General features: G+C 51.8%; 1 protein-coding gene across 3 annotated transcripts in view; it reads right to left on the bottom strand.

Moving 5' to 3' along the window:
* Positions 1 to 3,890: 3,890 nt before the first annotated feature.
* The window catches only part of Nf2 (NF2, moesin-ezrin-radixin like (MERLIN) tumor suppressor), an 86,217-nt gene continuing 75,936 nt past the window's right edge, over positions 3,891 to 14,171 (bottom strand). For all 3 annotated transcript variants that reach the window (XM_076837410.2, XM_076837408.2, XM_076837418.2), the window contains one exon: positions 3,891 to 7,125. Coding sequence is in view for 2 of the 3 variants with exons in the window: in XM_076837408.2 (XP_076693523.1) it covers positions 7,075 to 7,125 (51 nt within the window). In the remaining variant the exon portion in view is untranslated. The remainder of the gene's footprint in view (positions 7,126 to 14,171) is intronic.

Below are 14,171 nucleotides of genomic sequence, written 5' to 3'. Positions count from 1 at the left end.
TAGAGCAGGGCCCCAAGGGACTGCCATCACAGGCCAGGCTGGTTGTTCCTAAAGGCACCAGTTCTCGGTTGTGGCTGTGGGCCACCCCCTGGGGTCCTGGGCTGGTAACCCCCTTTTGTTTCCCAGAGGGTGACGCTGGGTTGAGAGGGCCTGGGGAGACCAGATGGTAGAGTTGGAACTTGGGAGCCTTGGAGTTCTTCTGGTTCAAACTTAACCTTCTGCCACTGAGGCATGAAAGTCCAGAGAGTGAAAAGGACTTAAGGCCACACAGTGGAAGCAGGAGCTGGGGGAACCGGAAGCCCCTGTGGCCAGCTCTCCTGATGCACAAGCTAAAGGGGCAGGAGGGCTGCTCTGCCAGCCATGGGGCCCTTTCTCCCAGCGTGAAGCCCTTCTCCACCTGGGGCTCTAAGGCTAAGCTGTGCATCACCTATGCCTCTCTGAGCATCATCCTCGCCTGAAAAATGTGCAGGACCCCAGCAAGAGAAGGCTGCTGTTGCTAGTAGCAAGACTCCGTGTGTGTGGCTTGGCTGTAGCAGATGTGCATTGGGGACTGGGCAGGGTGTCGCCTGGGCTCTGCTGAGGATAAAGGGAGACTTAGGGAGGCCCAGGCCGGGCTACCCCCATTGACTCAATTTAACTTCTCTCTCTCTCAGGGTGAATGGTAGAGCAGGTACCTGCCACAAGACACCTCCGCAGCCTTCTTCGCTTTTGTTTACTGACTTAATTCCTTCAGATCAAAGGCTGCCCCTTCCTCCCCAGAGGAGGCAGGCGGGGGAATTACATTATTTATATTGGAAATGGGCAAGGCTCCACGGGGACTTCTTTCTTATGCTTGATAAGAGAAAATTAGGTCACCGCTGTGCCTCCCTGGTGTCTGCAGTTGGGTTTTTACAGCCCAGGTACCCACGGGTGCAGGGAAGAGCTCCGTGTGCAGAGTCCAGTGTGGCCCACCCAGCTCCTCTCTCATCCTGAGCCTCCAGTAAATTATTGACCCAAGAAGAGGGTATTAATGTGACAAAACAAGAACATCCTTCCTGGGTTGCCCCTGTCCAGGGTTATCCATCATCTCCTGGCCTTTGCAGCTGGCACTGGGCAAACAGCAAGGACAAACAGGCCAGATGCAGGTTCATTAAGCTCCAGGTACAAGTGGTAGGATGGGGGCCCATATGGGGACGGTAGGTTGGCCTAGTCCCTCTGGGCTGTGATATCCTCTGGTCACTGTGGCTCTTTTTTCTGTGTCCTTCTACCCCTGATCCCAAAAGGAAGTTTTTAGAGATAGCCACAGCTGAGAGTAGGGACATGTGTCTAAACACTGTACTCAGAGCTTTCCAGATATTATTAACCTCCATGAAACCTTCTAAAATTCCCATTTTACAGATGAGATAACTGCAGTGCTCTAAGGTTTGGTACCTTGCCTAGACTCAAAGGGCTAGTAAGTGGCCAAGCAGGGATTTGAACCTGGGCTTGTCTGAATTCCAAGTCCAGGAGGGCCCCGAGTTCCGTTTCCCCAGTTTATCCACGGCTGGTGGTGGAGTTGGTGTCTCCTCGTGCTAGCTGCCTGTCACTTGTAAATAAGGCAGTGCTGCTACACATCCACACCCTCTTTTTCTTAGAAATCGAAGTACTTTTTGCTTCGGTTCTTCATGTTATTCTGGCAACATCCCCAAGACACCCAGAGGCACCACTGTCAACCGTCTTTACTGAGAGGGCAGAGTGTGGCCCTGGGGGAAGACAGGGCCAGGTCCCCACCTTGGCCGAGAGCCGTGCGTGCAGCTCGGAGCTGCTTAGCGGAGTAGCCGGCTCAGGAGCCTCTGGGGCTCCCACTGGGGAGTTCTCAGGAGGTGTCTTGATTTCGACTCAGAGGCAACACGCCAGGCGCTATTCTGAGGCCACCAGCCCAGTGAGAAATGGGCATCAAGTGGAAACCGGGAGAGGACACGGTGGGGGACCCGCTCTGAGTCAGATGGAGTCCTTGCCGTGCTGATAAACGGCCCTGTCACTTGTCTGGGCTGCCCTGTCTCAGCCTCGAGGGCCGCCGGAGCTGTCTCCCTGCAAGCCAACTGCGGTCTCCCCAGCAGCGCTGGAACTGCGGCCGCAGGATCCTGCCGTAATGCAGTAATGACAGGCTGCCAGGGAGCCCCGCACGGCTGGGAGGGGAGGGGAGCCCTTGGCCTCTCTCCCTGGAGGAGAGGAGGCTGCCTGGGCTGTCTGAGAGGGAGCCGGGGATATGCAGACGCTTGTCTTTCTCGTCCCCAGACGGCGAGATTGGATTAGACACAGTCGCAGCAATCTTCTCCGGGTACCTTTCCCCCCAGAGTTGGCCTGCCAGCTCCTCATTACACGTGGGTGGCTCCTTATCCTCTCCTCCACAGGGAGGCTCCAGGGGCGGGCAGCCCTGGGGAGCAGCTGCCAGGCACTCCCCACTCAGGCAGGGCCTAAGACAAAGGAGGAAGCACTGGCAGGGAGGTCAGAAGGAGCCAAGGTGGGGCGGGGGAGGGGGGGAATCCCTTGGGACCCAGCTGCAAATGCCACGAGGAAGCGCTGAGGTCCGGCCAGCAGCTCTGCGTTCAGAGCACCATCACACTCAACTAAAAACACCAGCAGAGCTCAACCCACTTCCTCAACACCCAAATACCTGGCAGTGCTGTTATTTCGAATCCTGCTTAATAGGGACCTTGGGATCTCCGTGTATGTCTTTTGAGGGTCAGGGTTGTCTTTTTTAAAAAGGGTTAGGAAAAAATATTATCAGGACAACCTAAAATAACAAATATGTACAAAGTGCTTTCTCTGGTTTGACCACAAAGAAATCAGGACTACCTCCACTTATTAAAAATAACAATTTACATGTGAGAAAGTTTTGTTATTATTTATCTAATAATTACTAACTCTATATGTTAAAACCTAACAATGTATTGCTGTTTTACATTTCTCTAATTATATATATTTCCAAAATATATGTCAAAAACTGTGATATTTTCAAAGTAGATTTAAAAACTAATAATATTTAACAAGGACATTTGGGGAATATTTTGTATGCAGCCATGTATCACTTAAAGATGGAGACACATTCTGAGAAATGTATAATTAGGTGGTTCACGTCAATGTGTGAGCATAGTATACTTACACAAAGACATCACTAGGCCATATAATCTCATGGGATCACTGTAGAATATGTGGTCTGTCACTGACCACAACTTTAGGTGCCATCTGACTGTATTTTGACGGGCTATTTTCCTTGGCTTGAATGATTAGAATAGAAATATATTCTTACAAGAGACAGAAAGGTCCCCTCGAAATACTGATAATCACATTAGCCACTTGGCTTTCTGATTTTAGGCTGCAGTGATTTGGAGAGTTATCCAATGATAGTTTTGGTCTTAATAACAGACTTTTGTTGATTAAAAAATAAACAAACAAACATAAGCTCTGCATTCAGGGATGGTTCCCAATTTCAAGTGCAGATGTTGGGTAGCCCTGTAACAGGAGCCAAGTCTCTGCCACCCTATAGATGGTGCCTGGGTCCTCATGGCTCTATGTGTCCCCCACTTTCCAGAGCCCAGAGTTATAAACCCTAGAAGCAGAAGTGCCTAGAGGGATTCCCCACTCCAGTGCCCTATTCTCAGGTCTGGAGTCGAGGACAAGCCAGGTCCTTCCCACACCTCAGTGTGATCCACAGGAAGAGTCCCCAGGTGAAGGGGTTGTTAGAGATGATGCCACGAGCAGGGATGGAGGTGATCCCTGACCCTCAGAGAAGAGGAGCCAGAAGTGAAATCCAGGCAGTCGGCTCTTGTCCTCATGGAACCACAAAAGCAGGCCCCACCACCCAGCCCTGGTCTTGCCACCTCAATAGTTTGAGTGACAAGCAAACCGAGGAAGCCCATGACAAACTATTAGAGCTTAGAATTTTTATTAAAACAATCACTTAAATTACAACAGTCCCCAGAATAGAAAAAGCCTTCCAAGGTCTGGTCCTGACAGGAGGCGTGAGTCAGGCCCTACAGGAAGAAGTGCTGCTAGACATCTCTGAAAATGGATGCAGCGTCCCTGGAATCCCACGAGGGCCGGCTTGGCCCCAGGGCCACTGGGAGAGGCTTAATCCTTGCCAAGGCTGCTCCACCAGGGGCTGTGAGGCCCCAGCCCTGTCAGGGAGGAACACTTAGTCACTGTCGCTGGTTGTCAGCCTCTGGACTTTTGAAAAAGAGAGGGAGAGCGAGAAACCTGTCCCCAAGATGACAGAACAGTCACTCACAAAATGTTATGTAATGCCACAGGGCGTTGTCTAGCAGGGCCTGGCAGGTACATGAATAATGGGGGGTGACCACGGGTCAGAGTGCTGCTGTGGCTGAGGTGGGGCCTCAATTAAACATATGGGAACGGCTATGGGCCAACAGCATGACCTCACAGAGTCCCGAGCTGGGCAGTGACTTCATAACTGCTTTCAGTATTGGTGGCACTTCTGCCTAAAAGCCATCAGAAGCACTGGTAGTGAAATAATCATGGCCAGAACCTTGCTCTCTATGAACTTCCGAGACTTCCTTATTTGACAAGCTCCCAGGCTCTACAAAATGCTCACTGGAGCCAGGCGTGGTGGCACACGACTGTAACCCCAGAGTCAGGAAGCTCTGGCAGGAGGATTGCAAGTTCGAGGCCAGCTTTGGCAACTTAGCAAGACCCTGTCTCAAAAGAAAAACAAAAAAGGACTGGGGACTTAGCTCAGTGGTAAAGTACTCCTGGATTCAATTCCCAGTACCCAAAACAAACAAACAAAAACAAAAAAACTCTCAGGAGGCTGAGGCAGGAGGATCATGAGGTCAAAGCCAGCCTCAGCAAAAAGCAAGGCGCTAAGCAACTCAGTGAGACCCTGTCTCTAAAAAAATACAAAATAGGGCTGGGGATGTGGCTCAGTGGTCCAGTGCCCCCTGAGTTCAATCCCCGGCACCAAAAAGACCGCCCCCCCAAACAAACCAGAAAACAAAAACTCACTAGACAGAACAGTCACCTCGGCTAAGGCACAAGTCTCTGAAAACCAAGCGCTGCTTTCATTCTTTCTCCTTCTACTGGGGCTCAACATTCTGAGGACCCCATCTTCTCCCTCCAGAGAGGGCTGAAGGGCTTCTGGCTGTTAGTGTCACTGGCAGGCCCTCCTTCCTGGGTCAGCCGGGCCCCAGGTGGCCATAGCTCAGCGAGGCCACATGGCTTGGCATTTCTTGGACTTCAGAGATACACAGCAGTTAAATTAAAAAACACAGCCCGACATCATTTTTATAAACGACTATCATGCTCCTGTGCCCCACAGCCACTGTTAAAGATTAAATTTACAGATCGGGAGGAAAGCAAGTCCTGGTAGAAATTCAGGGATGGGTTTTACACCCAAGAAGACAGAGCCAGGCACAAAAGCCAGACCTGACTTTGCAAATGCCCAAGGCTTCAGCTCCCGAGGACTCTCCCTATCTGCCACAGCCATCTGCTTTCAGGTTCTAGACTGGAGTCCCTCCCTGAGTGCCCAGAGCTGGTTTCCTAGGGGCAAGGTGGCTCAAGAAGAGGGCAGCCAGCCCAGGACCTTGTTAGCTCATCCTGACAGTAGAAACAAAGCCAGATCTCACGAGAGAGTCTCAGTTTCTCAAAACCAAATGGAATCACCTGAGATGGCCTCTGCCCTCGGGACATCTCGAGGCCCTCATCTGTCTTCAGTTAATAAGTGTCTTTTCCCTGATTAAGACATATCACCTGTCCTGCGTAAAGGCCCAGGTGTTAGGACCTAAGGGCCCTGGTTGGCCTCAGCTGCAACAGGAGTCATGGAGAAAAGGATCCGAGGTGGCCCCAGACCCTGGAGTGAGTGAGTCTTGGGGGTGAGTGCTGCCAGGCACCTGTGTGAGCACCGACTTCGAGTGGACACCGAGTGGACACCTGAGTCAGGCGCCAGCTGGAAGGGACGAGAGAGACCTCGCTAGGCCCTCAAGGGAACACAAAATAAAGGGACTTTGGTGGTGGAGGGGGGACAAAGAAACAGCAAAATGAAGCCCAGGTATAAGTGAAGGTCCTGCTGGCATGTGGCCTAGAGGAGGGGTGAGGCAGGAGGACTGGGGCTCTGGAGCGTGGTGTTGGGACAGCTAGAAGTACCTGTGGGGCCTCGGAGCTCATGGAGCACCCCCCTCACTCCTGGTCATGCCTGGGGTTCCAGGCACTGATGAGAACATGACCAGGAAGCCCCCCATCATCCATAGGCAGGGGGACGGGGAAGACACATGTGGCTCCCGCCTGCCTCTCTGACCAGGGCTGGGGTGGCTGTGGGGGCGGTGAACACTGTACCGTCAGATCCCTACACTGCTCTATTTGCCTCCCAGTCGCTCAGCTGGCTGGTGGCCATTCATCACAGCTTCTTCCCCGAGTCTCCCCAGTCGCAGCTGGCCTGCCTGTCCCAGTAGCTGGCAGCCGGCACTGTCTCGGCGCGGCCTCACTGAGGACTCATCGCTTTGCGGGTCCCGAGCTTCAGGCAAGCTCGCCGCTGATATGTGGCAACAGGCTGCTCTGGGCCCCGGCAAAGCCAGGCCTACTGCTTCACTGTGCCAGGTCCTCGCCTGTGGAGGTCAGGGACGTCCCGGAACCCTGGGCAGGGTGGAGTAGCAAGACTAGCCTCCTGGCCTCCAGGCGGCCTCTGCACTTCACTCCCTACAGCCATTTCCCAGACAAGGCTCTGGAGGTCAGCGCTGGGCAGGCAGGCAGACAGACAGACAGACAGACAGACAAGGACACACACACACACACATATACCATGGTGCTGGAACAGAGGAAGTATGGGATCCACATAAGACAAAAAAGGACAAACACTTCTCAAAAAAATTAAAGTCGCAGGTCAGGAGAACTAGAACGCCATGAGAGAAATCTCTGCAGGGTCGTAGTTCAAAGGCAATTGCACATGAAGGGGGCTGGGCTCTCCACTAAGCTGGGGGAAATTCTGGAGCTCCCACAGGAGCCCCCAGGTAGCTCCTAGGGGTGGTTTCCATGGTGTTGGACCCATCCCGCTGGTGCCAGAAGCAGCAGAAGTGGCAGATCCTGGGGTGGCCGGGTCACCTATTAGAGCTCTTCAAAGAAGGCCACTCGAGACTTGGCACTCTGCAAAGTGAGCTGTAAGAGAGCAGAGAAGAAGTGAAAGGGGCAGTGTGTTTCTGTCCTTTCATGTGGGATCCCTTCCTGCTGCACGGACTAACCTCAAAGGTGGTCTGGAGTGACGGGGAGGCCTGTTCAAGCAGACGTTCAAGAGGCTGGTGGTCAAGTTCAAATAGGATTCCAGACTTGCCCCAGCTTTCAAATTAGGTGACAAAGGAAGACATGCCAGGAGGCATGGATGGTGGGCAGAAGCCATGTTAGCAAGAAAATGTCATCAGTGTTGCCATTTCATAGAAGATAAGGGTCCCTAGATATTTTACTAGACTCTCATGTATTCTTGTCTACAAAAGACTGAGACGTCACCTCTGTAGTGTCTACAGCAACACCAGCCTGGGATTCTTATCCTTTCTGGACCAGGAAGACCCAGCTCAGCAGGGCAAACCTCTCAGTCCCGACTCCCAGGTAAGGCAACCCATACTTGGGGAAGGCAGGCCCAGGTTAGACAAGGAAGGGCTTGTCCCTTCTGCTCCTAGTGGCCTCAAAGCAGACCTGCTTTGAGGAGTTGAGAGGCAGCAGTTTCCCCATGTGGGACAGTGTATATGGGCAGCATTCTGGCCATCAACTGTCAGGCCTTCCCAGGAGGAACACTGCCCAAGAAGAATGGCGTCAGAGAAGCTCAGAAGGGGAGAGGTGGGTCAGGGGCCACACTCTACGCATGGTAGAGTTTGTGCTTCCTGAGTCCCTGACTCTGAGGCCACTTGGTAGCCTTTTCCCCAAACAGAAGATCTGGCACAAGTGTCTTCCTGTTGCCCTGTTCTGCTCCTGAAATAGACCCACTGGGGAAAGACCGTGCATTCTAGATTTAGCTCCAGAACTTTCCATAGGAGAGATGGCAAAGGGACAGCAGGGAATCCATCTTCATGTCCCCCAAACGTTTAGTTTAGTGCGTGGCATTGGGTAGGAGCGCAGAGCATGTTGAGTGAATGATGCGGATCATAATGACAGCTGAGTGGCAAGATGGGGGGAAGGCAGGAGCTCCGCAAGGAGCTGAGAAAGGCCCAGGCGAACCCACTCCACCCTCAGCTCTCTGGTGGGCCCCAGGGAACACCCTTAACCTCTGAGTCTTTCTACTCGGGAGTAAGCCACGGGGCAGGCTAGCTAGTCATGCCCTCCTCACCCTCCAACCTCGGCCGTCTCCAAATCTGAAGAGCCCTCAGTCTTACCCAGGGCTCTACAAAGGGCACGGGAGGGAGACTCCAAACCAACCACTTCACCATCAAAAGACAGGCAGCATTAGCGAGCTCAAAATGAGACAGCTTGAGAGCCGACTCTTTAAATCCTGCCAAATCTTTTGGCCTTGAAGTTCCCAACTAACAAGCGGAATGCAGGGAGGCATCTGAGCCGTTTCCTTCAGTGGAACCAATTCCAGAAGCCCTTTGGAAGCCCAGTTCTGATGGAATGGAGACAGCTTTTCTTTGCTGAAATGGAACTCCCTCCAGAAGGGAGCTGCGTGTGGATGGGCTTCTCCCTCAGTGCCATCAGAGAAGGGCCAGCAATTGTGTGCCCCGTGATAATGGGAACCAGGAGGGTAACCAGAAAGACATATTCAATTGCCAGAGAGCTTCTGGGACAAAACCCCTCTCGGCTCAGGGTTGGAATCAAATGGTGTGTACCCATATTTCCACTCTGGCTTCCCCCACACTTCTGAGAAGACCTCAAAAGCCTCCTTATGGGGCAGAGGCCCTGTAGGGGACAAAGCCATGCTCACAGCCACTTTGAGTCAAACATAAGTACGGCTGACCCAAGGCCCATGTGGCCCATTGACCAGCTGGGTGGCCCTGGGTGGGTCACTGAATCCCTCTGACCTCAGTTCCCAGCACATGCAGGGTGTGGCAGCCCCTTATTCACAGGGGACCTGCAGGGGAACTGGGAAACGCTTGTGAAGCTCTCAGCGCCACACGTGCTGAGAGCCTGGCAGCTGTTATTACTAATAGCAGCATCACGTTCCTTCCCTCCCCCAGCACTGGCTCCTCTCCTCCCGGGGGCAGCAGAGCAGAGTGCTTGTCAGGAAGGGCTGCAGGCAAAGGCAGGGTCATGGCCTCTGAGACAGGGCAAGCGCTGCCCAGAGGCCTGGCTACTTCCCCAGGCAGGGAGCCCAGGCTATGGGGGCCTCCGAGAGCCTCCTGCCTGTTTGCACAATGCTGGCTCCAAGAATTCCTGGATCCTCTACCAGAGAGTGTGCTGGCTGTCCCCTCGAGGTGCCAGGGGAGGGTTTTGGCAGTGCTGGCAGCGCCAGATTCCAGTTAATCAAGCATGTGCTTGTTAGGAGGCTAAGAGCTCTTTGGTGGGCGGGCCCCTTCCCAATCAGTGTCCACCCCTGCTGCAAGGCAGGGCAGGGCAGGGCTCAGCCCACCTCTTCTCTTGCCAGACCAGGAATTTGCCTTCAGCTTCACAGAAAGGAAAGGCTTGCAGTAAAGTTGATATTCTGACCATGCAAGAGAGAGAGAGGGCATCACAGTTGTCCAAAAGGTCCTGAGGCTGTTAGGCTCACTGGCCAGAGGTGGCTCAGACATGGCATCATGGGTCACTGAGGGCGGCAGACAGAGGGCAAGGGGAGTCTCCCATGGTCGCCACCCACAGGCAGACCTGGCTGCTGCAGCCCCCATCTTCCAAGCTCACACTACAGTTCTGGCAATTTCCAATTCCACTAGAAACCCCAACATCTGAGGAATTCATAATACGCACTTACTCCCCAGGGTTAGGAACCCTTCCAGGCCCCACCATGGCCTCTGCCTAGTTCCCCCCACAGCATTCTTCATCTTAGACATCAAATGCCCTCTTCCTAGCAGGACCAGGAGAGCACGGGGGAGGCAGCAGCGATATGAGGTTCTGTGTGGAAAGGCTTTGGGCCTCTTTCCTCCAGATAACTCAGGAGCCCCTTCCCTCCCACCACTGCCCACTGCTTCTGCCAACTGTGCTCCCTGCAGGGCACTCCCCTCACCTGTGGGAGCCTTTGCCACTGCAGGGTCTGTTCTGGAAAGCTTACTGTCACATTTACAGCAGAGTTGCAGCAGAAGCAGAAGCATAAAAGAGAAGGCAAAGACTCAGAGAAAGTGGCACAAAACAAACTTTGGGTCTTCTTCTTCCACTCAAAAAACCAGCTAAAAAAAGCTTCTTGGTTTCCCTGTGGAAACCAAGGTGAATCTTGCACTCCAAGATTCACCAGCCCATGGCGATACTTAGTCTGTCTTACTGCCTGGTGGCCAGGCTGGTTGTCTCTGCACAACACAGCAACACCTCTGCTTGACAGAGCCACAAGGCACCATGGAGATGATCCTGCGAAGGCCCTTGCCTTGTTCTATGTTGCACTATGAGTTGAGAACTGAAGAAGCCCCATGAGTCCCACTTGTCACCAGAATTTCAAGAAAAGATGTTTGTGCTCCCTTTGGCAACACAGCAATAGCTTGCCTGTTCCCAGCCTTCCCTGCTGGGGGGAAGTCTCCAGGCAGAAGTGGGCTCTACGTGCACACTGCAGTGTATCTAGAAGGTCACCCAGAAGAGGTCTTTGCATTCAGCAATTAGGGAAAAGAACGACCTCAGCTCACGGATACACAACCAGGATCCAGTTGACAATGGCTGCATCCGTGGGGTCTTCCTGTCTGATGGACCCCCTTCGACTCCTGAGAAGTGAGCAGAGCTCTGCTGCACATGAATGGTGACTGTGTCCTCCCAGCACTGTCCTTCAGAATTCATAGTCAAATCCAACCACGGGAGGCCTAACAGTCAAACCCTGCTCCTTTGGTAAGACTGTAAACCATGAGGATCCTGCTCAAAGTCTCCAACCCAAAGTGCTCTTGCCAGTTTCCTAAAGATGACTAAAAGAACACCAAATCTCTCACCAGGCCCCAGGCTGACCTGCTGCTCTCTTCCTGCTGTCTCTTCACATCTGATTAGAATCAGCCATGTGAATAACACAGGAGGAATTAAGTTCTCTCTTGACGGAACCAGTTGTTCAAGTCTGTCACTAATCCAAGTCCATTCTGAAGAGAATGACTTCCTTTCCTTTGTGGCAGATCTATAGGGCTTTTTTTTTTTTTTTTTTTTTTTTTTTTTAAATCTTATGGGGGCCTCTGATCCACCTGCGAGGCTGGCTCTTACCTCCTGCCCAGTATCCACAGACTTGACCCTGTCACAATCACCTTTCATCCTACCTTCTGCTCCATCAAACAACCAGTTGTTTGTGACAGCTGCCAAGCTGTGGAAGAATAAGAAAGGAAGCCACTCAGCAGATCAAGGCCTCCTTCTGTTCCACAAACTATGTGATACGACAAAAGTGGCCCTTACACCCAATTTAAACCAGTTCAGATTCAGGAGACAAATATGTCTCCTTGTAAGACAGGAGGCCGGCTCCTCCCAGCCCTAGAAGAGGACCTGGTTGCCAGCTGGGTCTCCTTAACCCAGGCATGCAATCTGATGCAGCCGGCTCTTGCTCATTGCTATGTGACAGTCAGCCCATCAAGATGCTCTGGAGAAATGTCCCCAGGGCCTGGAGACAGCAAGCCTGGCCACCAGGTATCTGTGACAAGCACTCTCACCTTCTTGGTGGCCCACGTGGAAGCACAGCTCCTTAAAAATCGCTCCTAAGAGTGACCCCTGCTGGAGACCCACAGTGCTGGCAGGCTGCCAATTCCTCTAGTTCTCCTCTAAAAGTCCTTTTAGGGGACTGTTTCCCAAAGTGATGGGAGGGTAACTAAATGTATTCCGGCACGGAGCCTGCAGCGGCAAGGCTGCTTGATTAAGAATGAATTACACTTTCATCAGCACAGAGAGAAAATTGATTCACAAGGCCGCATTGTGATAATCTTGTTCCTAAAGCAAAAGGGGGTGGAGGGGTGGGTAGGACAGAGAGCCACTTGGGCTATCAGTAGTGGAGAAAGAAAGCTCTACATTTAAGCTGGGAGAACAAAACTAATCAGAGTTCCAGGATTCCTTCAACTAGTCTCTGGGGGCCTCGCCTCAATCCACTCATCCCAAGAGAGGGGGTTAAGGAAGGGGGAGGGGGCTATCTAATTCATTTTAAACAATAATGCCAATAGCGCTGAACCCATTTTAGATACTAACCTAATAACTCCTGGCACGAAGACTCTGCTTGTCCCATAAAAATGCAGTGAAATTGAAATGCAGGCTCTAAAATCATGTTATACTTCCTCTCCGCCACTACATATTGAAAATGAAGGAGCAAGGGACAGCGAAGATACAAAAGGACATGCAGATTGTTTGGCATGAGGATCCACAGGGGGGAAGCAGACTCTGGAGCAGAAAGGTGGCAGCCACATCTAGTAGCAGGAAATTCCAATCTAGTCTTTGGTTTGGGGTGTGGTAAGCAGCCCCCCTAAACTGGAGCCAAAGAAGGGTAGGGCTGCTGAAGGGGGTTGCTGCTATAAAGTGGCCAGATGAAGCTCTTCTGCAGTCTTGCTAGGGATGGCTTGCACCCAAATGCCATCTGGTGATGAGCACAGGGACAGGGCTGTCTGCACGCTTATTTCTAAACAGGGGTGGAATGAAAAGCCACGTCCATCCCAACAAACAAATCCAATTTGGTATTAGCTCTAAAAAGAAATGTTTCCAGGAAAACCCAGGGGGCCCTATTGTGTATTAATCCTTCAGGGACCTAAGGCAGCAGAAAGATGTCTGGAAATGTGTCTGTCCGTGTCTTCAGCTGCCGCTGTGAGGCTGGTAGGGCCTTTTGCTACTTTGTTCTTCCATCTGACAAATGGACTAATAGGCTTGATTCACCTCACTGGGCAGGTGGAGGCTAAATGGTGTCTACTGAGCCCTGAGAGCAAGAGCCTTAGGAAAGAGGTCCAGGAATACTCATGTCACTTTTAAATTGCCAATCTCAAAAGAGAAATCATGGCAAGGCTCATAAGAACAGAACCTCGAGCCAGCAGAATGAGTTTGCATCCCGGCTCTTCCCTCCCACTGTTGCAGCAACAAATCAGATGCCCGTGGAGAGCTGCATTGAAACATATCTTCAGAGCCCAGGGGCCAAATGGGATGTTTTACTGCATCAAATAAGGCCCAATAATGGCCTCAGGCACTTCCAAATAGTCATAAAATATCCTAGGCCAGCAAGGCAATTTGTAGGCTCAACACCTCCCAAAGAACAACTGCTTGACTGGGTAAAGCATCTTGACCAAAACCAGGCTTGGATTGACATCCTTTGGAAAAAGAGGCTAATAGAATCCGCTATTGAGATGGGTGCAGTGGTGCATGCTTGTAATTCCAGGAGCACAAGTTCAAGGTCTCAGCCACTTACTTAGACCCTGTCTTAAAATAAAAAATAAAAAGAGCTGGGGATGTAGTTTCATGGTAGAGTGCCCCAGGGCTCAGTCCCCAGTATTGCATGCATGTGCGCACGCATGTGTACACACACACACACACACAATTTTCTCTTGAGAGTGTTACCAGAAACAAGCAAGAAAACTGTGTGCATGTTTTTAGGAATGGCCTTCAGGGACAGGCCCACAGTGTCACATCTAGGAGGAGCCCTCCTAACATCAGCCAATGACTCCTAATGCCTTCCATGTGCTCCTACAGAGCCGGGAGCTGAGTCTGGGTGGCCACTGTAATTTTTTCTGGGTGTGCAATGTCCACAACTTGCTCTCACCCCAGTCCACACTCCTCTTTCTTCCCTCCTCCTTTGAACACAACAACAAAGGGAAGGTTCTGGAACTGAGAAGCCAGTTTGCTGCCTTTTGTGTCAGGGACAAGGATGCTTTACCAGACAAGATGCCCAGTTCCTAATGCAGTGGCCTACAGGGTCATAAGGACACTGGACATAGGAATCACATATTAAACATGAATTACTTAGCATCCATCTTTGAGGCTGGTGATGTACACCAGGGGTCACTAGGGAGGCTCTGGCTGCTTGTTTTAATTGTGGGAGATGCCTTTCACGCATATTCACTCTCTCCCTGTGATTTATCACTTCCCTGAGTGTCTGGAGTGTTCTACTTCACTTCGCCAGCCCTGAATCTCCAAGGGGACTCAGCAGAAATTGA

This window comes from Callospermophilus lateralis, chromosome 1, assembly GCF_048772815.1.
Source record: "Callospermophilus lateralis isolate mCalLat2 chromosome 1, mCalLat2.hap1, whole genome shotgun sequence".
In the NCBI taxonomy this organism is placed as follows: Eukaryota; Metazoa; Chordata; class Mammalia; order Rodentia; family Sciuridae; genus Callospermophilus; species Callospermophilus lateralis.
Note: the sequence above shows the minus strand (reverse complement) of the source record. Positions and strands in the feature narration are given on the sequence as shown.